The sequence below is a fragment of the Pyxicephalus adspersus genome, chromosome 12 (assembly GCF_032062135.1).
Source record: "Pyxicephalus adspersus chromosome 12, UCB_Pads_2.0, whole genome shotgun sequence".
NCBI classification, from domain to species: domain Eukaryota; kingdom Metazoa; phylum Chordata; class Amphibia; order Anura; family Pyxicephalidae; genus Pyxicephalus; species Pyxicephalus adspersus.
In genome coordinates, this window is record NC_092869.1 from 32,435,794 (window position 1) to 32,462,681 (window position 26,888).

The window sequence follows — 26,888 nt, forward strand, 5'->3', positions numbered from 1 at the left end:
GTAACAGTGACCTGCCCTCCACCGTACTTGTATCCTGGAATATCCATTGTAATGTGTAAGGGAGAAAACACCAAATAGTTTGTAAAATCCAGAAAATGGTTTAATTATAATCACATGCTTATATATCAATATGCTTAGGGGATCAAAGGCTTTGCCTTCATCAAAGCTTGGAAAAAAACATAAGAAAAATTATATATATATATATATATATATATATATATATATATATATATCATATGATTATACTGGGATAATGGATATACAGCATTCCCGGACAACATTGTGGGGAAAAAGATCTACTCCAATAGCCAATTATGTCTGCTGGAAGTCCTGGTATATATAGTTTGCCATTTTAAATTTTGTGGATAATGAACTATTTTGTCAGAACATATTGCCACACGATACAATGCTTTTAACCTGTTTTAATTACAAGAAAAGGGTCTGTGGGTGTGTCAAGATTAATTAACCTTCTGAAATATCCTAAGTATGAACCCCAGGGCACTAAAATAAAAATATTTTAACACTGTTGATAGGCAGTTGCCCATGATTTTGATGAGGCTACAGAAAGGTGTGGAATGGGGTGGGCCAGTTATCAACACTATTACAAAGGGTTAAAATTTGCCAGAGTGCTCAGAAATTCTAGGACCATTGGTAGTGAAGATCTACAAAATGTACCTGTGATCGGAGGGAATCTAATGTTTGTCAGGCCATTGTAGTAATTATATTTTAAAGGCTTTGTGTCCTACTGATAAAGTACCTTTTTTTTCCTATAATCAGATAAATGATATATTATGCAAGCAATTATATTATATATAAAGCATTGTATAAAGATTCCCAGTACAACGGGTAACTGCACAGGGAAGAATTCTTTCCCTGTGGTTTTGTAATAAGCAGAATCGAAATGAATTAATAAACTCTTTGCTATCTTAAATGCCAGTGACCAACAGTGTAATACTTTACAAACTTCATGTACTCTCCTATTTGGACACATTTTAATAATCCTATGATTTAAAGGTGTTAAAAGACTTAAAACTAGTGTAATCACCAGCACATTGAAAATATTTTGAGATTTCCAAACCAATATAGAAAAGACCATTTAATTCATGATTGATCATCGGATGGCCACTGCACACATCTCCCCAGGGAGAGAATCGGATGAGAATCATCTGACGTGTGTACATAGCCTTAGACTGGGCAAAGCTCACCCCATGCATCTATCTGACTACACAATTAGCACAACCTTCCTTTTATTTTTTCTTTAGGCAGAGTGGGCTAACTATTTTGGAATATTATGTGATAGGGTAGTGAGCCCTACAAGATAGACTGGGCAATTGGAAATTTTAGGAATCAGGAATCCTTGAAGCCCTAGGGCCCCCCCCAGGGGTTGCTAGGGGTTCCTTGTGCAAAAAGAAGTTTGGGACTCTCACATTAGTTTAACACATAACAAAGATCTTTTTGGCCATCTGTAAGGTCACATTCTTCCCAATGGCCAGCAATGTATGAAGCATTATTTTCACCACACTAATATACTGTGAGCTGTGAATATAATAATTATATAATGGGGTTCCCTGAAAACCTGAAAGCTATTTCAAGGGGTTCCCAAATGTTAAAAAGGTTGAAAAACACCAAGATAGGGAGTACTCTTCCGTAAAAAGTAAAGCATGCCCCTTCTAGTGAAGTTAATGACAACTGTAACCCTGTTAACCCGGGTGGATTCATTCTTCCCTTGTGCATGGACAACTTCTTTCCTATGGAGATTGTTGGTGATAGTGCTGTGCCCCAATCCGGAGGGTGACCTTATGTGTTGACTACAGGTCAGTAACTCAGAAAGCACTGGAGCCTTTGGATTAACTAGTCATTGACATTAGTTTTCAAACTCACATACAGAAAGCTGAAGACCCAAATATATACCATTTCATCCAATATGCATACAATAACTAAGTAAAATAAATTAAGAACCGTTGCATTAATACCTTTCAAGGGAGAAAAATAAGGTCAGTACATGAACCCATTGTGTCCTCAAGGTTCTACAGCATTAATATTTGTATTTCACGTATTACAATAAAGCTATACAATGTGATATTGCCTGGAGTATACACAACAGAAATTCTTTGTGCTTATTTTGGAACCCTAAAAACATTTTTTCTTCTGTAAAAAGAAAAGCTTAAAATGTTCTGCCCTCATTTCCTACATTTATATTTAGGTTCAGCACTTTTTCATAGCTCCCATCTGTCTCACTTTGTAACTAAGAACCTCTTCCCCTTTTTGGGAACAAATCCTTTTCTCCTCCCTAGTTGTCCCTCCTTTTCCTGACCACAATACATTATTTAACTAACAAAGGATAAACTGCACTTAATTGTTCATCAAAGAACTATTATTGCTTGTGTTATTTTGGAAACCATTATATAGAAAAGCCAAGATAAAAACATTTGTGACTTTAAATATAGCTTTTTTGTGGTCTGTAAAACCAAGGAGCATGGCATGGGATGCAACAACATTGGGATATATAGTTACATAGTAGGTTAGGTTGAAAAAAGACATAAGTCCGTCAAGTTCAACCACTAGGGAAATAAACATATCCCAGATATAAAGCCCTATAGGACATAGTTGGTCCAGATGTAGGCAAAAAAATGCAGCAACTGTGTGCCTAAAGGTGCCATTTATCCATCTCAGAAAGTTGGGATGGCTCTTCTACATATATGTATACAGTAGCCTTCACCTTATATACCCAAAAAGAAAGGTTGGTAACTAAAGTGGCCACATTACTTAAATCTATTATTAAATCTTTAGCTGTAAATAATGTAAAAGCCATTGTTTGAAAACAAACTCAATTTCGTACTTTAAAAAAAAAAGAATTAACCTAAAAAAATTCCACTGCAACAAAAGATTCCACCTGCCCATGAGGAATCCTTCCCACTTTGTACACCAGAGCTGCACCTGTACAATATTGCAATACACTGCAATGGATTAACTCTTGAGCAGGAGCTCATTTATTTTGCTGCTGCCAAACAAGATGGCCCTAAACCCAAAAGAACACAGAGCAAAGGTAACGTGTCGGTAAGGAAGTTTGCTGACGTTGCATTGCTGGAGGTTAGGTCAATATAGTTCTGATTCAAGCACAAGGTTTTCCCCTTGTTACCTTCACATCAAGTTTACTAGATGAGCCATTTATGTGTTTATACAAGGTGGACATAACCTTAAGGAAAAATAAAATCAGTTGGGTTGATCTTTTCTCTTAGTAATATATAGAATCATACGGGCAAATACTGTACTGTATAAGCAAAGAAAATGCATGCTCCAATGCAATAGGACTTTCCGGTGAATCAAGTGATTTTGTTGCGAATGAATGCATTTATCTTGTTCCATAGCATTCATGCACATTTTAAAAAGCTATTATTTTTGCATTCAATTTATTTGCCTAGAAAGAGTCATAAAAACATATGAAAATAATACCAAGCGCTCCCTTTAGATAAAAGATAAAAATCAAACTGCACAAAAGACAACATAGACGCTGATGTTGGCAGCAGTAGTGTCTATTTAGCAAACCATAAGACCAGAATTGTAGTTTTCACCCAGTGAACTGTAAAATGGAATGGAGAAAACCTATATTTAAAGTGACACATTTGCCTACACATTAAGTACAAACGAAGACTGCTGTGCATCATTTTCCCTGCTCCGAGACACAAATGCAATACATTCTGTCATTTTACAATTCAGCATTTTCCAATAAGAAATAATAATCAGATTTTTTTAACAACAAACTTTCCATATAAACATCAGCTGTTTATTTTCAGCATTGACTATACATTTGCACTTTGATGAATCAAATACTGACTTGTGTAAGCAGCAGCAGGCAGCAAAAATACCATTGCCCTCCGTGTTTGCTGCACTGGCCTGTCAAAATCTTTTGGTGTGAGACACTAGGGGACAGCAGTTTGAACAGTTCTGCTAAAATAAACTAAAATATTAATAAATAGCCCATGTGAACCCACTTATGGTTATATTGAAGTTGGGAAAGGTTGTCAACTTATTGCTGTCTGTCCTAACTTGTTATGGTCTAGCTGATGGGTAAGACAAAAGAAGGTAATGGAAATTGCCCACTGGTCTACCTCCCAACTCTTAAGGATTGCATGCATTTCAGGAACCAAGTAAGTAGCCACAGGGCACTCGCCTGCCATGTCCTCAATTTTGGAGGTAATGATGAATAAAAATGTGCAAAATTGAAAGATTCACTACTATAGTTCCTTTATCCTGGGTTTTTCTTATTAACAAGAGCAATGTTTAAAGGTTATATAAAAGGTTTACAGTATGACACTTTGGATAGCTAAAACTTTTATTCTCAAAAATAAACCAATCCAAATATAAACCATGGTACCATTTTTTTACCTATAATGACAGGAAAACTGCTCCAAACCTAGGGCACAAAATGTGATCATCACCTCTAACTTTCAAAATTGTATTTAATAGTCAATCAATGTCAATAAAATGAACGTGAATGAATCAATAGATCCACTGTATATTTTTTATACATTTGTTTAAAAAGGAAAAAAAATAAAATCACATGGGCACAGTCTGTATGTTTTTTCGTCTTTAAAGTATTTAGTACTTTTGAATTGGATATTTTGGGTTGTTTGCTTCTAAATGATCTCTTGTCCAATATTGTTAGCCACCAGTACACAAGTGTCCTGATGTAAAAATGTTACAAACAGCAGGTCTCTGACAGTTATAATCTGTCAAATCAGAGACAAATGCAAACATAGGACATAGCACTGGATATCAACTGAGTATAAACCTTTTTGTAATTGGCATTAGAAGGGCAAAAAAAAAATCTTGGTTTATACTCAAGTATATACAGTAGTACATTTTTTTAACAGTCCTTACATCATATTAAAAACCATGACATGGGAATTAGATAGGAGGCAGAGAACTTTAGTTCCAAAAGATGGAAAGTTCCTTTAAGGTTTATTAAAGTGGCAACAGACAGCTATAAAAAAATGTTCTACCCATGAGATTATAGTCCTCCACTTCCATACATGTAATCTCTACCTGTAACTGAAAAAAAAAATCTTCATGCATGTGTCTTGTCTTCATTTCTTTAGTTTTTATCAACCATTACCTCTTTATTCTTTTTAACACTCAACAGGAAGAGAAGCCGTGTCTCTGCTATAGATTTTACCACTCAGAGAGATAGAATATCAGACATCTTCAGTTTATGTAGACGGAATGTTTATCTAACATTATTGCCCTTTTCCTTCCTTTTAGATTTGATGCATTATGTCGACCATTACCGACATCTACAAAGTTTGTATCTAAACATCTGTACATATGGACTCCAAAGATAAATACAAGATGATGCCGTTCTCCTGCAATATATCATTTGGGAACAGCCAGAAGGAAAATAGCGCTGGTGAGTCAAATGTACACTTTCAGCATAGTAATGACCAAGCCTTTAACAGACTCGCCCAAAGTGCTGATATTGGAATCAGGAAAAGCATGTTACATCACTTTACCCGATCAGTAAGCATGTAAAATTAAAAACATCTCCAATATTATGAAATGGGAAATGTGAAAAATTTAGCACACCTGGAATAAAAATTGAAAATAAAAATAAAAAAATGGACAGAATACTGCATTCTCATTGTATATTTTTTCTCCACTGTACTTTTAGCTTTACATCCAGTGATAGTATTCATGTTTACAAAAATAACCCTTTGCCTCTGTTGCTAGTGTGGCAACCCTGTAATATAACAAGGTCCCTTTAAGGCATGGGTAACATTTGGCACCTTTTTAGGTGGGTTTTGAAATGGGTTGAATGTGTCAGGAGATGAGTGTGGAGGGGCCCTCACTATGGATTACTAGCGGATACAAGGGTAGTCAGGGAAAGTCGGCACAATGGTCCCCAGGTCCTGGCTAAGCTGGGGTCTGAAGACAGAACCACTGAGCAGATGAGCCTGGTTTTCAGTGGTTAAGGACCTTGGCAAGGAGAAGCCAAAGCAGAAGGCACCCACAAAAACAGGATCCTGTAAGGCCCTGGTCAGTACCAGTATTCCCCAGACACCAGTCCCCCAATCTAACGCCGCAGTCTTCACCTATAGCAGCCCCTGCTCAGCCTCAGCCCCCAGGACTTAGTACGCAAGAAATGGTGTCTGAGGATGGGCCGGCAGCTTACCAGGAGCCCACAGATACACAGTACAGAATTATCAGGGAATCCAGAAACAAGCCGAAGTCAAACACACGGAATCAGTCCACCAAACGAGGTACAAAGAAAAAGGCACAAGCAGAGTCGGGGTCACAGGCAAAGATCGGTACAGACTTCAAGCGCATTGTTAGGAACAGGCAAAGGTCAGCAACAGAAAAACACTCAGAATCTCTCCAGCACAGATAGGCCTAGGTAACGCTATAACAGGCACTGGTGGGGAGCAGAGAGGCTTTAAAGTCCCAGCAGCCAATAGCAGTGCAGAGTCAGGAGGTGATCAGCCTATAGAATCCCCTTCAGCTGTGCACAGCCTAACAAGGGGTGCTGGGGATGCCATAAATCCATCAGACTGAACGGCTAAAAGGGAATCAGGGGCTGCTGCAAATGACATTGCTGGATATAACAAACAGTGTTTTATACTGCGATGGTGCACAGCACGGAGTCGCCGGACAGATAAGCATTTCCTAACAGATCTTTTTGATGCTGAATTTAGGACTGTCACTTCAATGGGGGGAACCACTTCAGAGGAGAGATGCTTCTCCTATTGCCTGTTATGGATTTAGGCTTAGCGAGTATGCTCAAGGTCTGCGCCTATGGAGGTGAGTGCTACATTACTTTTCATGCCCTTTAAGACCCGAAATCCTAGGCCCAGGCAGAATAAAACAATACCTGGTTATGTTCAGGTTCTTAACACTCTGCACTGAAAATATAAGGAAAGAGAACAGGACAGGCATTACATCTACCTGTTTGATTCAATGTCTCTACTGCCCAGCATCGTGATTTACACTGCTGTACACTCATGTACTCAGAGATCACAAACTGCTGTCCCTCATGACCAAACAGAGAGGCTAAAAAGTTGGCGAAGCAGAACTTCATAAAAGAAAGTTGAGGTTTGAATAGAACCTTATTTGGTTTTGTTTCTGGTTCTACTGATTTTCCAGGTTTTTGGCAGACTGTCAAGAACACATCACATTTAAAAGTGCATGATTCATTTCTTAAAGCAAGTGTGTGCAATGCGTATATTTAGGGCAAAACAACAGGTTTGCCTAAACTGCTCCATTTCCAGCAATATATGCCAACTATTCCATTGCTCCATGGCTTTAGCGTTAGTAGCCAAAAGAACCAGTCTGATACTTCTGGGTATAGAGGAGCATGACACTCACCTAATGTAACAGCACTGAGCTAATCAGTGCTGTGACATGGGGAACAATCAATCGTGTATAAGGCTACGACTTGAGCAATTCACAAGGCTTCTCTTTGGCTCGGGATGGCTGAGCATAGTGGTGGGGGTAACAAGAAAAGCAATTAGGTTCTGCAGAGGTCTGCATTAAAGTAAATGGTTTAATTTACCATCTATGGGTTTTAAGCCTATTTTAAAGTGTTGGAGCTTGTCTCTATGCTCTACCTACACACTCTTTATTGGCCCTTGACCATGATGGGCAGTCTCACTGGCCTCTAGGTGCCTACATTCCAGTGACAGTGTCTCCCCATGAAGGGAAGAATAAATCTTACATTGTACCTGGACAAAACAATTTCTCTTAAAATCCTTTGGGGCATATTATAAAAAATGGCAATCTATTGGCCTGGAAAAGTTCCACTATTTTTCACATGCTGCCACTACTGAATTTGTTCCAAAATTAAAAATAAACCTTGTAAAATTGGAACTGGTGATCATACCATTTACCAGAACTTTCACTATTTTCCTAACTTTATTAGGGACCATTTCCATAAAAATAGTGGAGATCAATAATGTGTTTTCAAATGCCCTGATTAACAACTTTGCTGCAATTTTCATTTAAAAAAAAAAAACAGTAGCACGTGAAACTGCCATGAAAAAAAAGATAGATATGTACCTTACTTCTAAATATGGTGATCAGTTATATCACTCAAGTGAAAGGAGTTGCCACTTTAGGGTCAATATGGTATGACAATCAAAGCACTAGTTGCCACCTGCCAAACCTTAATTGCCCATTAATTTTTTTGGCAGAATGAAAGTGCAAAACTATTGTTGAAGCAGAACCGAACTTGTTGGTTGGTAATGAGCTTCTACCATAACCTGTTTACTTGCTAATTATGGCACATACTTACCCATTTGCAGTAATGCAGATCCAGGACCTGACCCCGGAATCCTTGGAAGGTGCCATCTTTGCTGCCAGCTACATGGCGATCTTCCATGATGACGGGTAATCCTCTTGGGCTACTGGATGGCCCCTGATGATGTACCACTGATTATGCACAGCAGTTACATTGTCCCTGGTGGCTGGCTGTACCGCTGCACACAGAGCTGAGCTCCATACTATATGCGAGTGCACAGCTCAAACAAAAAAGCCACCAGGACAAGTTTTTTTCTGACAAAGCAGTTGTTACATTGCTCTTTCATCAATTAGTACTACCTCCTAGTCACTTTTTGTTTTTATTTTAGGTCCTCATTAATCACCTTATATCAACTCCCCAAGAATCACCTGCTAAAAGATCATTATATACTTTGCAAAGCTCATGCTGAATCTGTGCAAACATGGAGTCTTAAACATACAGTTTTTAGCAGTTTTTGGAGTTTGCCAATTTGCATGATATTCAGTAATTCATAAAGTCTCATCTGGAAAGCTGTATTCTGTGTACTATATTTTCTGTGGATCAAAGCCTGATCCTATTGAGCCTCTCAGCTAGACCTGGAGACCTGCCAGCGTGCATTCTCTCCCCAATTAGTGCTGAAACTCCTTTCTTGTGACAACCATCCTATCACCGCAAAACCTTTCCTACCTGACAATAGGAAAAACAGCTCCCAAATCTTCCACTAATTAACAGCACAACATTGCAAATGCAAAATTATCAACTCTTAAAGCCAACAATTAATGTACACGGTTCCATAAAGCTACAGAATATTTAGATATCAAGACTTAAAATTTCCAAAATGATCATTAATAGTTAAATGCATTACAATAAAAAAATATACTAATATTTAAATTTCTTCTATAAAGAAATGCATGAGTATTTCCAGCTTTGTCACACACTACTTGAAGTTGAAATACTACATACAATGCAGTTCTGTTCAAGCAATACTCAGGGAACATGGTCATAGCTATTTGCTTGTCAGTAGTATTATTTTTCTGTATGTATTATGCAGATATTGGAATTTGCCTATCATTGGTAATATTGTCATGTCATTGACATTCTGCTGTCATAATTATTTGTACATCATTGCTATCTGCCTGTTATAAAACTATTGACATTTGCCCGAATAACACTAATTCTATAGCACTAATACAATGCTTGCTTAGTTACTATGTAATTAAAGAGACTTTTTTCCATAATTTTTTACAGGTATATGTCTAATCTTTTAGTAAGATGGGTAACATTATGCCCTGAGAAGTAGTGATAGTTGCTTGTGGTCAATACACAATATTGCATTGTTACAGTATGTGTGGTACATGAACAAGGTGGTTACATCATGCAACCATGGTTCTGCTACTTTTAGGCTATGCCCATTATTTGGCTCCTCTCAGAATCTGTTGTGACAGCTAGACGTCACATATTTCTTCTCTGTAACCAATGCCATATCAAGGGTCCATATCATGGGGTGATATGGACTCTAATGATACCACTAATCCGGGACCTTGGTTAGGTGATTAGGGCAGGACAACACCAAGAATTTTCATGAAAAAGATGTTGGCACAATTACATGGGGAGGATGCAAGTCATTTATACACAGGAGTGTCCTCTAATGAAAGCATCTTTGACAAAGTGATAGACATTCTTTCCAGTGGAGGTCACAAATAGAAAATTTACAGTAAAGCCACTTACATACTTGTTGTGTAAAACCAAGCAGTTGGCCGCTCCTGGGCGCATAGCAAACTGCTGCTGCCCGTCCAGGAGTAGCAAACCGCACTACAGTTAAAAGAGTTTGTGCATGGTTGCAATTGTGGTTGTGGCTGTAATAAAGTTCCTCCTCCTAAGAAGGGGGATCAATCATGATTACTTTCTGGAACCAAGCCATGATCCACCTCTGCTGCAGATACATGCACAAAATGGTTTTGCAAATGAATGGAAGAAATTGGAACCAGAGTTAAAGTTGCAATAAAATTCTGCAGTCAACCATGGGTCTGAAACGGTCCTAACTCTTCTACACTTTCTCCTGAACTAACTTAATACATTAGAATTTAGCTAAGCTTTAAACTTTTTTACTCCCATATAACGAAACGGAAACACCTACAGAATTTCAAAAAAGAACTTCAAAAATAAATGAAAGCCTATAATGTTGATCGCATAAAGTGAGATGTAGTTAATACAAAAGTCAATCTCATAAAACCACTGACAGATGGCTGTTTAGCCTCTGAAACAGATGGTTAATACGGAGGCTGGAATGCAGTCAATGCATATTGCGTAGAGCCGTTGAAACTTGCAGCTACGTCTGAGACAAGCGACTTTGAATCGACAATCCTGTTCTGTATTTTACTGCTTGTTTCCCCCAGCACTTCATTTAAAAAAACTCGGCTTGCTATTTATCATTGCAGAAAATCAATTAAGGAATATACAACCAGGTTTCATAACAAATTCAAGTCCAAGAAATAATTAGTTTGCAGTATGGCAGTTCGAATCGCCAAAGCTAATAATTTAGAATTTTAAGAAAATTTAATTTAGGCTGTAATGGTGAAAAGGTGAAATATCTTGCTCCTCTTTGCAGTAATTGTTTCTAAATCTTAAATAAAAATCAGCACTTTTTACAGAAAACTTGGCTGGATTTATAAGACACAGCAGTACAATAAATCTGGAATAGTATTGGTAAACATGTTTTTCTCTGCCGCTTTTAGCTTTATAGGTACTACTACTGAATAGATAGGCTACCATCTAAGGGAAAGGCCAGTATCAAATTGCCTGGGTATGGAAGGGTCTGGCCAAGGTCAGTGACTAGAAAGCTGCAAGGTAACTTGCAAAACCTAGTGGTCTAGAGGTGCTTTGTAGGAGACGAAGGACAGCATAGAGGCAGCTGAAGGTGTATTCTAATCAAGGTGCAACATTTGACACCTTTTTTCAATGGTCAGTCAATGGACATTTAATTAGTAAACAAACTGCAGTAAAAAAACAGTAAACAACTAACCCTCAGCAATCCTTGTACCTGCAGCCACTGTGGAACAATTCATCCCCATCCTTCATAGGTATTGAAGTTGTCCAATTCACTCTCTCAGCTTGTTCTAATTTTTATGTAATGGTTTTGTTGCTGTTTAGGTTTCTCCTGGGGAGGTCTTCTTACTTTATAACCTATTGAAGTGGGTGGAAATCTCCTTAAAGTGGACCTATCACCTATATTTTTACTTTATATAAAAAAGGTAGATAACTATTTTATTCAAAGCAAAAATGAGCTTGTTTTTCCCTAAATGCTATTAAATAAAAAAAAGGGAAGCCCCTCTCCTTCTGTCTTTGCTGCTGTGGCAGTAAAGACTGAATGTGAGTGCACAGCCTCCTGGGATACATAGGTCCCGAGTCCCAGGCGGCTTTGGGCTGCTCCTTTTAGCACATGTGCAGAAGCGGCTTTTCCCTACAGCAAAGAAATGCTTAGTGAGATCAGCACTCTTTTTTACATTTACAGGAAGATACGTCAGCCGATCTCGCACCTGCACATTGTGAGATCAGATGGCATAGGCAGAGGAAGAAAGATGATAGGCACCTGGTGCTTCCTCCGTGCCATAGATTGCACATGGTTAAAGTGTATAAGAGATTTTAAAGCAGACTTATAACCAAATTTTTACTATTTAAAACCATTAAAGCTGCAGTCCCTGGAATACATAAGTCACATATTCCAGGAGGCTGTGGGCTGCTTCTTCTGTGTATGCCCAGGATCGGGCATGTGACATAAGGGGCTTTCCTAGGATGTAAAAAAGTGCTCAATCTCATGCATACGCAACAAGATCACCACCTTTTTTTTAACAATACACATCACCCGATCTGGGCACAACATCAGTTGGTCTTTCCTCTTCCAAGTACTTCCAAGAAGAAAGATGGCTACTCCCGCTGTTCTGTCCATGGCGGAAAGAAGGGAGAATCCGAGAATTGGAATTTGACTGTATTTGGTCTGCTGTCCACCAGGACCATTTGCCAGCATATAAACATGAAACATTCTTCCGACTTTCAACTTGGTAACATGCATGGTTATCCGCTAGCTGACTATCACTTCTTGACCCCCCTGTGAGTTGTGCCTTGAAGAGTTATTAGAATAACATACGTAGAACTAGCAGCTCTGATAAAGATCTGAGATTTTAGGATTGTGCCTCAATCTGTGGCCCTTCTGTGACACAGAGCATTTACTATCCATTACACCAACTTAGCGTTCTCAGTAGAAGTCTATACCTAGAAGAAGCTTGGAGAAGTCTAAAATTAAGAAGACAATTGTAGATCAGTAAAAAATGTAGTAGCCCATATCAGCCAATCTGAATTCATCTTCCATCAGCAGAATAACACATGATCTACAATAAATTAGTATTTTGTGAGGTTCCATATTTGCTCCTTTGTCCTATTATTTGAATTATGTTGATAAAAAGAAAAATGTCTAATTAGTAGAAAAATATATCAGTCTGCTTGCAGTCACAGACTTGTCACTAAACAATGCTAAATATATAGCAAATGCAGAACAGATAAAGTATATCTAGCTAGTGAGGAAAGAACATCCGAATGCCTACACTGTCAGTTGTCTTTAATGTCACGTCTCCTATATTTAGACTGGAATATTTTTACTGTTCTTCCTCGGGCTTCTCTGAAATTGGTACATGGGGAACTTAGTGACTTTCCGTTATACTTCATTTTCTACAAAAAAATCTCTTTGGGCCCTACGGGGTTTACCTCTATTTTTTTTTTTGACTGAAGGGATCCAAAAGTGAAACGTGTGACAAGATCAGCATTTTCGACAGGGTGCCGGGGACACATTCCAATAATAGAAAAGGCTGTCACTCAGCCCCATATCTGCAATAAATAGAAGCTGTCTTACTCTTGCCTTCTGGGTGATAGAAAAAAAGAATGTGAAGATAAGGATCTATACTAAGCTTCCGTTCAGTGCAGTAGTGCTTATGAAGCACCTCATATATTGCCATACCTATATATGAATTTTGTTATCTCTTTGAGGGTACTAAGAACTAAACTGCCGCCACAATTACCTACTGGAAAGATACTAGGTACTAGAATTTTTTTTTGTTTGTTTCTTTTTTTAGGAACTATTAAACAACTAAAATTTTGAAATTTTTATCTTGGTTTTTACTAATTTTGTCACCTTCTTCTCTGCCATGGTTGTTGGGTTAGCTAACCATCAAGCCAGAGAAGCTTCCCTTTAAATGTTGCTTTGGTACATGACTATTTCTACAGAAGTCAAAAGTCTCATATAGAGTATAACTTTATTGTTCTACAGATGTCTAAGTCTATTTTTGTTCCTTAGCACCATTTAGGTTTCTACAAACCTGGTACTCCCATCTCTCTGCTGAAAACTGTACCTAAATATGACAAGAATGTAAAAAGAAACTGAAGGTGCGGTTAAAGCTTTCATTTATTTCAACAACATTTACTTTAGTAAAACGGAAAACTTACAATCTTTGCCAGGTTATTTTGTCATGTATGCCAACATCTAGTAGTATGCAAGTAAACAAAAAGTACAATATTTTCAAGTGTCACAAGCAGCACAAACTTATCCTTTATATTATATGTAAAAGGTGGAAAATCAGGTGTATTATGCCTATGCAAATTCAAACTAGTATAGTTAAGCATGTTTGATATATGACTGTAAAGTTAACATTAGGAGCTGAAGCTTGGGTTATTAGAATCAAAACAAATTTTTAAAGGTGCTAGCATAATACAAGCATAAATGGCTAATTCATTTCAAATAGCCGAAACCTTTGTTTGTTGGCTTGAAGTAAACCTTTGGGGATTTAGGTATGGGAGATCATATTGCTGACTTGAGTTAAAGGTGCAACCAATAAGCTATAATATGAAAAAGAAGTCACTATACTAATTTAGAGAGTAGGACCAAGATATCAGTGTTAAAAATACATTATGTGTTCACCAAAATCAATATATACATATATATATATATATATATATATATATATATAAACCATAACATTAACATAAAAAAAAAGGTTTCACATAATATATAAGGCTCAAAATGATTATTTAAAGCGGACTTAAACCCAACATTTTCACTTTACATAGACAACCCTGGGGACATTACTTCTAATGGCTAAAAACAATATTGTTCATAAAACAGAATGTGGAATCAACAAAATTATTAATTTCAGTTACGCCAAAGTATGGAATTTCTGGACTATAATAGACACATTGGTTTGTTCCTGCTATTTCTTAGCATAGAGCTCCAGGGGTCTAACTTTTCTGTAAAAGACAGAATGGAGCGCATCCTACGTCACACATCCTGTGAGGCTCTTGGCTGCTCCTTCTGCATATGCCCTAAACTCAGGCATGTGCAGAAGGAGCCCTTTCTTTAATAAAAGGAAAACTTGCATGCACAGTGAGATCGGCAATCTTTTTGCCCCATCTACGTCACCCGATCTCATGCCTGCACAGTGCGAGATCAGTGACGTAAGGAAGAAAAACCCGGAAGAAGAGAGAAGAAGATTTCGGTGCCTGGACAGAGGATGCCGGGACAACACGCGACCCAAACAAAGAAACCTCCCGATGGATTGACAGATCTGCAGGGTTAAAGGGAAGGGTTTTTTTTGGGGGGTTTAGTTCCACTTTAGGTAGACAAATAATTATATTGTGTTTACATAGAAATAAAACATTTTTATATAATAAATCCTTAGTGCTGCTCTATTAAAATGTTTCTGTTTTCATGTTAAAATTAAAATTGAAAATGGCAAATTGAATACCTTGACCCATAACTTTTTATGGCTGAAAACAATATTGCTCATAAAATAGAATGTGGAATCAACAAAAATATTAATTTCAGTTAAGCCGACATGGCATTTCTGGACTATAAGAGACACACTGGTTTGTTCCTACAATTCCTTAACATAGTGCTCCAGGAACCTAACTAGTCCTGCCCACCAAAAAACATTTCACACCCAACTGGGACATCCAATATCAACCAGGGTTCCAGTACTCGGTTACTCTATTTATAAAACTTTTTATGTAGTAATGTCAGGCTTTGAAGAGCAGCTGCATCTTTAACAGACTGCTCCTTTTTTGCTAAACCTAACAAACCTAATTAAAGCCACCCCTAGCCAAGATAGGACAGAAAAATAAGCACGTCCCTCATGACGTCATGCCACTAGCATTAGTTGCACATATCAGTGTAAGGCCCTGGCCAGCACCAGTCCTCACCAGACACCAGTCCCCCAATCTTACACCGCAGTCTTCACCTACAGCAGCCCTTGCTCAGCCTCAGGAGACTGGTTGCGTCTCGCAGCACCTGCTTGCCCCCAACCTACTGCACATGGGATGGTGTCTGGAAATAGGCTGGCAGCAAGCCAGTAGCCCACAGATAAAGCAGTACCAATTTTCCAACAGAGCCCAGAATACAGGATAAGTTCATACACAGAATATCCGTCCACCAATCAAAGTACACAAGGGCAACACACGAGCAGAGTCGGGTCACAGGCAAAAGGTCGGTCCAGGTTGCATAAAAACGATAGGTCAAGAGCAGGCAAGGTCAGCAACAGTAAATCAGACGAAAACACACAGCACAGATTAGCTCAGCTATACGCTACAACAGGAACTGGTGTCTGGAAGCAGAGACGCTACAAAGTCTCAGCAGCCAATAGCAGTGCAGGACTGAGTCAGGAGGTGATAAGCCTCTAGAATCCTCTTCAGCTGTGCACAGCCTAACAATGAATTATTGGGCGTCTTGGTGCAATCATCAGAGCTTAGCTGAAACTTTGATAGCTTTCTGCTGTGCTCTGTGTATCAGAAGTGCTCCTTTGTAATTACTAGTGTTGATGTTCGAATTCGGGTTGTCCCTATATTCGACCCGAATATGGCTGTTCGAATTCGGGTAGACCCGACAAACACGGGATTCGACAGCAAAAATTCGGGAGAAAAAAAAAAAATTTTTTTTCTCAAATTATTTCGTGTTATGTGTTTTTTATTTTAAACTTGTTCTTTATTTATTTTTTACAGGTTATATTGCTCTGCTCCCTGAGGAAAGGGAAAGCCTGATGACAGCAAAGGCATCATCAGGATTTCCCTTTCCTCAGCAACTCAGGGAGCAGAGCAATCAGCGGAGCTTTACTATGCTGACAGCTCTGCTCCACTGATCGTTTCTGCAGCCCTAGAGGAGCTCTGACATGTATTCTGTATGTGTAATACATGTCACAGCTCCTCTAGCGCTGCAGGAGCGATCAAGGGAGCAGAGCTGTCAGCATAGTAAAGTTCTGCTGACTGCTCTGCTCCCTGATTGGCTGAGGAAAGGGAAATCCTGATGATGCTTGAGCTGTCATCAGGATTTCCTATTTCTCAGCCAATCACAGGGCACTAGGGATGAATGGGCACAAGTCTCCCCATTCACCTCTAGTGCTGAATGGCTGAGAAATGTAAAACCTCAGCCAGAGCACTAGGGGTGAATGGAGAGGCTTGTCAACCTATATTTTAGTGATATACAATATGTGTATGGGGTCACTTCTTCTCTTTTCATAATGACCAATGTACAGGAAGCACTTCCCTTTCTAAATTTGAGATTTTGCTTCCCCAAGACCTCAAACTTAGTGCAAAGATTCCTCCAGGATAAAAAGGATAATTGGCAGTTTCTCAACTATATGTAGTGCCTATGGTTTATGTATTCCAAACCTAGAAAGACCAATAATTTTACCTCTAAAATGGTCTCAGTTGCTTGGGTGAACAAAACAAACATTTTGTTGACCAGCTGTCTTTCGAACTGCACACGTCTTCCTTGCTGGGCTAACCCTTATACAGCAAGTTCATATAGTCATGGAAAATATTTAGCATTGGGATAAGGTGAGAAAAACTATTAGGGCCCAATCACTCCAAACATACAGAGTTAAAACCGTTGTCTTGTATTGCCATGAATTGTGGTGCATTGTATTCAATAGCTTTTTTACTTCAACGTACAGGTAGTCCCCGAGTTAAGGACATACAGACGTCTCCTAGATACGAATGGGGCTTCCCTGCTCGTTCGTGTGCAGGACGGAGGCTTTAAGGGGGAAGGGGGCGGTTCACATGAAAGAAATTATTTGCTGATCAAAATAGACTCTCCAGTTATTTCTTTTTGCATATCGAAGCACAGCTTGCTCCAGAAGGTAATGAATGTCTAGGCTCCATAATTTTTTTTTTTGCTTTGTTTTTTTGTTTTGTGATTAACTCACAGGAAAGATTTTATACAGTAACTGACACCACGCTGCCTAATACTATGCTGAGACAAACATCTGTCCTAATTGCAATTATTAAAATAATGCACCTGTTTCGACTTACATACAAATTCAACTTAACAACAAACCTACAGTCCTATCTCGTATGTAACCCGGGGACTACCTGTATAACAGTTCAAAGCAGGCTGAAATGTTTGCAGCATACATTGTGCTACTTGAACATTAAACCTCAACAGCTACAGTACAGTTCAAGCAAAGTATGCAATAAGATGCACTGTGCAGTGACTCCAGGGACACCAACCAAATAAAAAGAAGGTAAGATGGGTAAAACCATGTGGTTTAGTGACAATCAGCATGTTAGAACAGTATTTTGGTAACCGAAACATGTTCTTCCATCTGGCCAAAAAAGGAACATTTCATTCTACAATTTATAAAGGCACTAGATGTTTTGGCACAAAACATTTTTTAACGTAGGGTTACAATGTATGTACCCAAATGTAAGAAACACACAGACAGCCTGGTCCTGCTGACCAGGAATGGCTTGATGATATTGGGCGTCTTGGTGCAATCATCAGAGCTTAGCTGAAACTTTGATAGCTTTCTGCTGTGCTCTGTGTATCAGAAGGGCTCCTTTGTAATTACATTGGTTCAACCATGGCCTCTCTGATAAATCGGCAGGACTTAGTTTAGATGTCAGTGTTATAGCTTAGTTGACAAAGGCAGAAGATGGACAGCTGATCCAGTATAGGAGGCTATTACCGTAACTGTGCCAAGTATAGTGCAGGAGTTGGGTGCTTGTCCTTGGCTTGGTCTGGACTACATGATTACACACCAAGCTGTAATCTAATATTCCTGCCTATCTTTATTTCATTCATTATGACAAAGGACTGTGTCATCAATACACCTAATACACCCACTGCAAGGTAAATTATTTCATTATAATTCAGTTTTTTTTATTAAACTTTGTTGGGTTTCTAAAGTAAGATTACAATTTTAGTCTTGTCTGCTTCAATCAAGGCAATCAATTACTCATAATAATAAATCATTTCAAAGAGTTAAATGTATGCAATGCAAATCATACTGGAAAATTACTTGGATTTTTTATATTGTGGCTTTGTGCATCAATAAAACATTAGCAGAGCATTTTATCTGATTAAATAATTTGTCATAATAACGGCATGAATCAGGATATTTCACATCAGTAACATAATTCATCACTAGGTCTATTAGGTAGGCTAGAAACTTTGTAAACTCACTACACATCAAAAGGAAAATAGGAGAGGCTCATTGTAATGTGTCACTCAAGCCTTCAATATTACACAGATTTTAGTTTGCCCTTTTAATTTTAAGAAAAAAAAATACAAGTAGCGGGATTGGACATCACAGATACATCTGCAGGTGCTGGAGCTGGTAATATCGGTTGGGGTACCGGGCATGCGAGGACTAAAATAGCCCTCCACATGGGGGCCTGATTGACCCGCTTATGTCCCATAACAAGTAAAAATTGCCCTGCCAGATAGTAACTTTATAATAAAGTAAAAACAATTGAGGAGAAGCAGAGCATTTTAGCCTGTTTATACCTTTGTGCCTTTTCATTTTTGTAATCCCGATCTAATAGATGTTGAGCTAAAGAGTTTAAAATTGTCTCCCTATCACTCTTTCCAGTGCTGCTAATTGTTCTTATTTTTATTACTAATATTTTTTTTATTGCAGCTTTAGGTTTTCCTATTATTAATTGATTTTGATAGCCTTTTGATTATCTTTTTGATGTACTTGGGTGACAACGATTCCTAAACAAGCTCCCCAAGGGGTTGCAGTGTTCCCATCATAGGATGTGCACTCCCTCTATACTCCAAGCTGCTGTCTGACAGGCGCACACTTACAGCGTTCAAAGAAAAGGTTATACGGGAGGTTGACGTCATTGCACCTACAGGTATGACGTGGTGAAGAAACCAGGGATGACCGATTGGACAGGCATGTGTCCTATGATGTCTAGGGTCAAAAAGATAAAATAATGAAGAATTGAAAAAAGTAGGCAAACTTTAGCATTCAGCTTTATTCTCAAACTCCTTACTTTTTCTACATTTATCTCTGTGTTTTTACTGACCTACAGGGATAATACAAATCTGGTTGCCAAAATGGAAACTAGCAGCACACAGCTGCAAACAAATAGTAACTAGTGTCCTGTTCACAAAATTGCATCAAAAAGTAATTATCCCTTTTAAGATTGGAAGCTGGAACATGCTCAGTGTTGTCTCTAAAGTGTTGTCTCTAAACCCTCTATTGCCCATGTGGTCTCTAAACCCTTTGTCATTTTTTTATAGACCTAGGTTTATCTCAACATATTATTAATTCACTTACTAAAGAAAGCCTCTTTAAAGTATCAAATACATTTTTAGTAGAAAACCTTAAACATTACTGTTTTTTTTTCAGGTCACACTTTCTGTTTTCCTTATTTTAGATTATTATTGCAATTTCTGTCCCTCCGGAATCTTTTTCACATCCATACTTTTCAAATATGAAATATTCTAATGTCTTATTTCCCCCTCCCTCTGAATTCTGTATTTTCTTCTAATATGTTTCATCCATTGCTTCATATATGTTTCCTCTTTCTTGATCAGTTTTGAGAGGAAGGAGGTGTTGTTTTCACCAATTCCAATGGGTTGGACATGTTGAGCAAAGGTAATCTTTGTAAGGAGAGGACATACCAAGAACTAATTATATTTATCCGAATTTGAATTTGAATGGTTGCTAATAAAAAAACTTAAGTTTTTGGATACCAATACTGATACAATAAATCCTTTTTGAGAAATTAGGCTGCTGCACAAACATGTCTAACACCAAATTTTGAATAGCAACTGAAAGGTACATAAGATAACGATATAGATAATTTGTAACATTTAAAAAGGATAAAAAAACACACAAACTTCTACTCAAATGCCAACAAAATACTCATAAAAGAAAAGTCAGTCTAAAGTTGTTTTAACATTAGAATAACAAATCTAAAGCCGCATAAAAATGTCATTATCATGGTAAACCAAAAGACAAAAATAATTTTAAATTCTGCACCCACAAAACTCCAAATCCACAGACAACCCAGAGGAAGGTAACAAAACAAATACATTTTCAAATTTTCTCTGATGAGTAAAAAGCTCTCCCCTTACATACCCCCTGGATGGACAATCAACATTACTCATACATATTAATAGGTATAATATCTGCATATAAAAACACACCCAGCCTTTTAAACATAATAGCAATTACAGGTACAAACCATGTCCCCTCATTATTTTTAATGGTGGTAAAGTGATTAGATTCAGTATTTATATATCGATACAAGGTTATTATTTTCCCATAAATTGCCTTTTCTTAAGGAAGAATTCATTCAGTACAGCCAATATAGCAGAGGTCTTCGGTGCACCTTATTAATTTAGTTGCCACAGCATAATTATTGTGAAATGGTGCTCAAAACTGAACTGCATATTCAAGATGCAGTCCCAGTTCTTGTACACTAGCAGGATTACGTCTCTTTCAGTTGGATATTAATAACACGCAGATCAAGATTTCTACTCAAAGAGAGGGTGCTATCACCTTTCTTTTGTGGCTTTCTCTAAAATCTATATTATTCATTAAAGAATTCTCTAAATCAATTCAGATCACACAATTGTACAATTTGTACAAGACTGAATTCCATGTTTTTGGACCCTTTATCAGCATTTCACAAAAATTACAGGGTCAACCATGAAAAACAATTTAGTGGTCACACGAAACTCTGTATCAAAACATTTGAGAAGCAATAAGATAAAAGGTATGGTTATAGTACATCCATGCAAACCTATTGAACCTGAATATTCTACCTTTTTCTTTTTATATTAAAAGGTCATCCAGCCAATTAAACAATGTTTTTCTTCCACGCGGTAACAATGGCCAAACAAAGTGAATTTAGTGCAGAATTTATTGGCACCTGCAGCTTATCAGCAATTTTGGTAAAAAGAGTCCGGGATTACTGTGTTACATACATAACCAACTTCGTGTAGGAATGACCGAAACCCGCAAAATCTAGCGGAGAAGTCAGACAGAACAACAAGGGACAATGCTGACTTGCCATCACAATCAGGAAGCTAAGTCTCCAATAATGTACTATTATACTGTACCTAATGGAAAGAGCAGTGAACCTAAAGTTTCAAATACTGTGTTTTGCATGCAATGTAAAAAGTGCATCCAGCTATAGCACTATTTTTTAAGATAATTACCTTTTCATTGACTTTTAGCAATTTGCTTTTAGGAAATGAAATTTTCCATGTTTTCTGATTATGTCAATATCACAGTTATCTAGTGAACAACCAATACAGGGACCTAAGACATTTATCATATATACACCACTATAAGAAAACAAAAGCTTACTTACAGCCAACCATCATCATTGCAACTGAAAAAATCTTCTCTCCATCGGTTGTTGGAGCAATGTTTCCAAATCCAATAGTTGTAAGGCTTGTCATGGTAAAATATAGAGAGGATATGTACAAAGAGTCCTTGCTAGGTCCACCTTCCCATTGCCCTGAGCCACTGGCATTATAGCGATATGGATTACCAATACTTAATCCTAACTGATACAGCCAGCTGGCGTTCTTGATGGTATTGGTCGCTTCATCAATGACCTCATAGTCTCCAATGCTGTACCAGATGCAAGCCAACCAGTGGGCAACAAGACCAAACACGCAGACCAGGAGAACCAGCACTGCAGCACCATATTCCAGGTAATGGTCCAACTTTCTGGCAACACGGCCCAACCTCAGGAGACGTACTACCTTCAGGGAGCTGAAAAGGCTGCTGATACCCTAAGAAAACAAAATGGAATGTTAGTACAAGAATTTATAAACTGTGGTTTTGCCTTTGAAGTAAGAGGCGCATGGAAATACTTCATTGACCCCTCACAAAATTTTATTGTATGTACATTTGGATCAGGGTTGCCATCAAAGGGGAGGACAACGAGTAATTCTGTACTGGACCCCAATCAAAAGAACTTGATTTTTGCAATGCTGGAACCTTTAAACATGGGACAGTTTACCCAGTATAAGGCCCAAAAATTTCAAACAGCATTCATGATATGTAGGATAGGGCAATAAAGGACGATTTACAAGGCTCCATATATTATCTCAAAATGAAGAATACTCCTAATTTTGGTGATTTCTGATAAAATGATACATTTGAATATCTTCTGTTTTAGGGTGATTTTATGGAGGTATAGCTTATATAACATTTTCCTATAGTCTAGTCCTACTTTTATATTCAAATCCAGTTCCAAACGAGTAACCAAGACTTCAGTACTAAGCTATTTCTAGAACAGCGACCATAATCACCCTGTGAGCTACAGTACATTGGGATCTCCACGTTGGAATACAGATCACCTCCCTTTTCCATCATCATAACATAAGTCAAAGGAATCTTCTAGTCCAGCAGGGAAGAACTGGGCAGAGTGCAGCAAAGGTACCAACTTGAACGAGATTTTAGAAGAATATTGGCTTTCTAGAAGGATCATCAGGTATGTTTTTATTTGCAGCACTTTTAAAGGGATACAACACAAGGACAAGGATTGAAAATGTAATATATATGTATTTTCCCTGTAAAAACTCCATAAACACTGATATAGAAACATTATACTGTTGCAGTAGTGAGGAAATGGGGACGGCAAGTGAACCCCATCCATTGGCATTAAGCCAAACCTCCAGCAGCTCTGCAAAGAAGATCCTTTATCTGAATGCATGTATATTTTACATCGTATTTGTAGACATCTATTAGAAGAAGCTACAGGGATAGACATAATTCTTCTTCCACCAAACCTAGAGTGCATCACTCTAATATTCGCAATTACATAATGGCAGAGCAGTGAGGGAGAACACTGCAAGGCACAACATTCCAGAATAATCTCATTTACAATTCATACATGCCAAGCTTTACCTTCACTCCAAAGAACAGCCTTTGATTCCAACAATAGTTTTACATATAACAGGTATTTGTATTTTGTGAGTGGGAAGTAATTGGCTTGGAACAAAGATAAACATCGCCTGCCTTGTGATTACTTACTTCTCTATAACAGCAGGGAGAATAGGTGACAATTAGATTGTAAAAAAAAAAAAAAAAGTTAACACCAGGAAGGTTGTTTTAATAAAGCAAGGAACACAGCTCCTTTGGAAAGATCACAGATTGTTTAACTAACATTGGGAGGAGGTTGGTGGCAAAAAGTCAAAGGTAACAATTTTCTGTAGCAGGGTAACAGATAACAAAACAGTAATTACAACTTCGGCAAGCAAAGGAGTAGTTGTGAAGTATAGGAGTCGTAATGACTGCATCCCACTGTTTCAGTGTTAGAAAAAAGCAGCACTGATGTCGATCGATATGTGGTCACATGACCAGCCCAAAGGCATCTAAAACAAGCAAGTATTATACAGAATGATTAGTTTGTTTATTATTACATCAGTAGGGAGCATGGTGGTGGGAGCAGAGAGCCCAGAGTTGGGCTTTTAAACAATACTTGTACAACTCTTACCTGAATGCCGCAATGGAATCATTATTACTATTTGTTTTTAAGTTAGAAGAGCCTTACATGCCTAAAATATAATGTATCAAAGTTTTTATTAGGCAGCAGCTTTAAGCAAATGAGTTTATGGCTACTGTCTAGGAAATATTGTAGCTGCTCAACACAGAAGGACAACTTGGCTCTCCACTGCATTGTTTCCATTGTAACTACAATGCTTCCTATTACACAAATATTCAAATTAACTATCATTGCATTGGTAATAAGCCATAAGAATCTCCTAGAACCCCATGTTTAATTTTGTACTGCACTGATTTTTCTTAACATCTAATATGCTAATTTATTTAACCTGTGTGTACTTGGAGACGGTGGACAGTTGCACTGGTGGTCTGCAATGGAGGATCTGGAAAAGGGGGTCAAAAGGAATTTACAAATTCATTGTATTTCAATAGTTTCTAGCCATTTTCTTGGAGGAAATATACAGAATCACAGGGTTCTTTTATTTTATGTTGCTTTTTATATACTTTTATACACACTGAGGGACAGCCTGAACTCAAGCTGTTGACTATCAGCAACTGTCAGATTTCAGAAGACTTCTGTCCCTTGACTTTAAAATTAAAGTGGGGGGGTGAGATTGCTGGGGCTTTCAAATTCTTCAAGATTGAACTTTTATAGGTCTGTATTATGTAGATTGACTGCCTACTATCACTTACTTTTGCCAGTTAATAAAGATCAAAACCATATAGGCAACAGGTTCATTTTAACTCTCCATCAAACAAAGTGTCTTGGCGGTATGTAAAATACAGTAATAAAAGCCAACATACCATAATATATTTATCTGATTTTTACAATGCTTCAAAGCTCTCCACTGCAGGGTGCGTAGCAATTTTTATCACTACAATAACACAAGCTGACTTGTTCAATACCCCAGATACCAATAAAACACTTTATTTGTAACCAGTGTCATCCAGAAATGGGTCACCGAGTGACAGCTCTTGAGATGTACGTACAAGATACCCTTGGCCTACAGCACAGATGACAAGTGTCTGTTCTATGGCTGTATCAGTCTTTTACTCCAGAGTGTTTTCACAGGAAATTGCTTCCAATTAATGCTTGTTTATTTCCAGCTGGGATTGCTGAAATACTGAGGGGAACCAAACATCTTTATTTGTTAAGAGTTACTCCAACAAAATGATGGAAGAAGCAATTATGTTCTTTGATTTTTGTACATGTGAACAAATGAGTGAAGGGTAGGCAATGGCCCCCAAGCACCAGAAACTGGTACAAGTGCAAGCAACTACTTCCACTGGGTTACTGAAAGATATTTCTGGGGATTTTCAGATAGGGCTTACGTATCCTAATACACAAATCCTCCAATAGTCCAGAAGCCCGTTTTATTGTTCTAGCTTAGTATCTCAGAATGAAAGGGAAAAATCTGGTCGCTATAAGCAAAAAACAAACCCTTCTTCTTCAAGAAGGAGTCATTGGAAGCCTCCCAAGACCTCGAACAAAGGCAAGCATGGAAACGATGTCCTGTTGCAGCTAGGACAAAAAATGTGTAAATATTGTATCTGTAGGTGCAAAGAACATACACAATGGGAGAAGTACATAAAGACTTACCTCATCCACATTTTCAAAGGCATTGATGATATCGTAGGGTAAACAAGACAGCAGGTCTATTACAAACCATGTCTTCAAATAGTTCATTCTTATTAGTTTGGGGTCTGAAATGACCTCTCCCCCTGGGCCAACAAAAGTTGTATGAAAGTTCAAAACAATGTCCACAAGGAAAATGACATCCACCACGCTGTCCAGTACCAGCCAGGCAATATTGTTCTGTTTCGTCTTGAAGGAGACGTTGTAGGGTACCATGATTGCTGTGTAGAAAGTTAAAATGAGTATGACCCAGTCCCAGGTGGTCTTGAATGCACAGTAATGCAAAATAATGTGTGGAGGAGTTTTTGGTGCTTCTTGCTTGTACTGAGGGAGGATATCGGAGCCCAGCTGTAGAACCTTAAAAATAAATCAAAACAATGACTTTAATGGGTTGATTCATGCAAAACTGATCATTTAGATGTTGGCAGCTATTGCTACCATTTTTGTTCTTGAAAGACCAAATAGCTTGCAGATAGTTTCCTCTTACCTTGAACCCCTATAACTACTGCTGCAGCAAGAGTTCTCTTAGAGATTGGTAAACCACAAACAGATTCTGTAGAAAGGGTTAAATTCTTATATACTTGAGATGATTATCACATTGTATGACCATGGTTGAATCAAGAGAAGGTGGCTGGCATTCTACACTCTGAAAGACACCCATTGGTCGAGATATTAGTGGGATCACCTTTTGGGTTGCTCTAATCCAATAATTCTAAACCAGGGTTCCTAGAGAGGTTTGCTAGGGTTCGTTGAACTGTGGCTGATTGATCTACCACTACTGATGCCTGCATAGTTCTGGGGCCAACATCAATTGGTAAACCCAGCTGTATGACCCTGATGATGTTTTTAATGGACACAAGGACATTCTGTCCAATGGCCACCAATGTGGGTTTTTTCCCCAAGTGACCCGCAATAAAATATTTTTAGCAGGGGTTTCCTTAAACCTGAGCCTAATTTCAAAGGCTCTATAGGGGTAACGTGTTGAGCAAGGCTGCTCTAATTTCCTAATAAACACTGATGCAATGAAAGTTGGAATCGGTTGCTAGAAGTACAAAGCACCACCCCTGTACTTTTGTTTTAAAATATACGTAAACCCAATCAATATAACCTCATATATTTAGGCTACAAATGTCCTTTTAAAGGCACTTCCTGTGATCTCCCTGTAGCCAATCATTCCCAATGTCTA

The 26,888-nt window shown here is 38.1% G+C and overlaps 1 protein-coding gene across 1 annotated transcript in view; it reads right to left on the minus strand.

The window, feature by feature from the left end:
* KCNH5 (potassium voltage-gated channel subfamily H member 5) overlaps positions 1 to 26,888 on the minus strand; it is a 182,793-nt gene that overhangs the window by 91,484 nt on the left and 64,421 nt on the right. The window contains exons 7-8 of the mRNA XM_072427655.1: positions 25,667 to 26,059; positions 21,920 to 22,349 (exon numbers count right to left, since the gene is read on the minus strand). Of these exons, the coding sequence (XP_072283756.1) occupies positions 21,920 to 22,349; positions 25,667 to 26,059 (823 nt within the window). The remainder of the gene's footprint in view (positions 1 to 21,919; positions 22,350 to 25,666; positions 26,060 to 26,888) is intronic.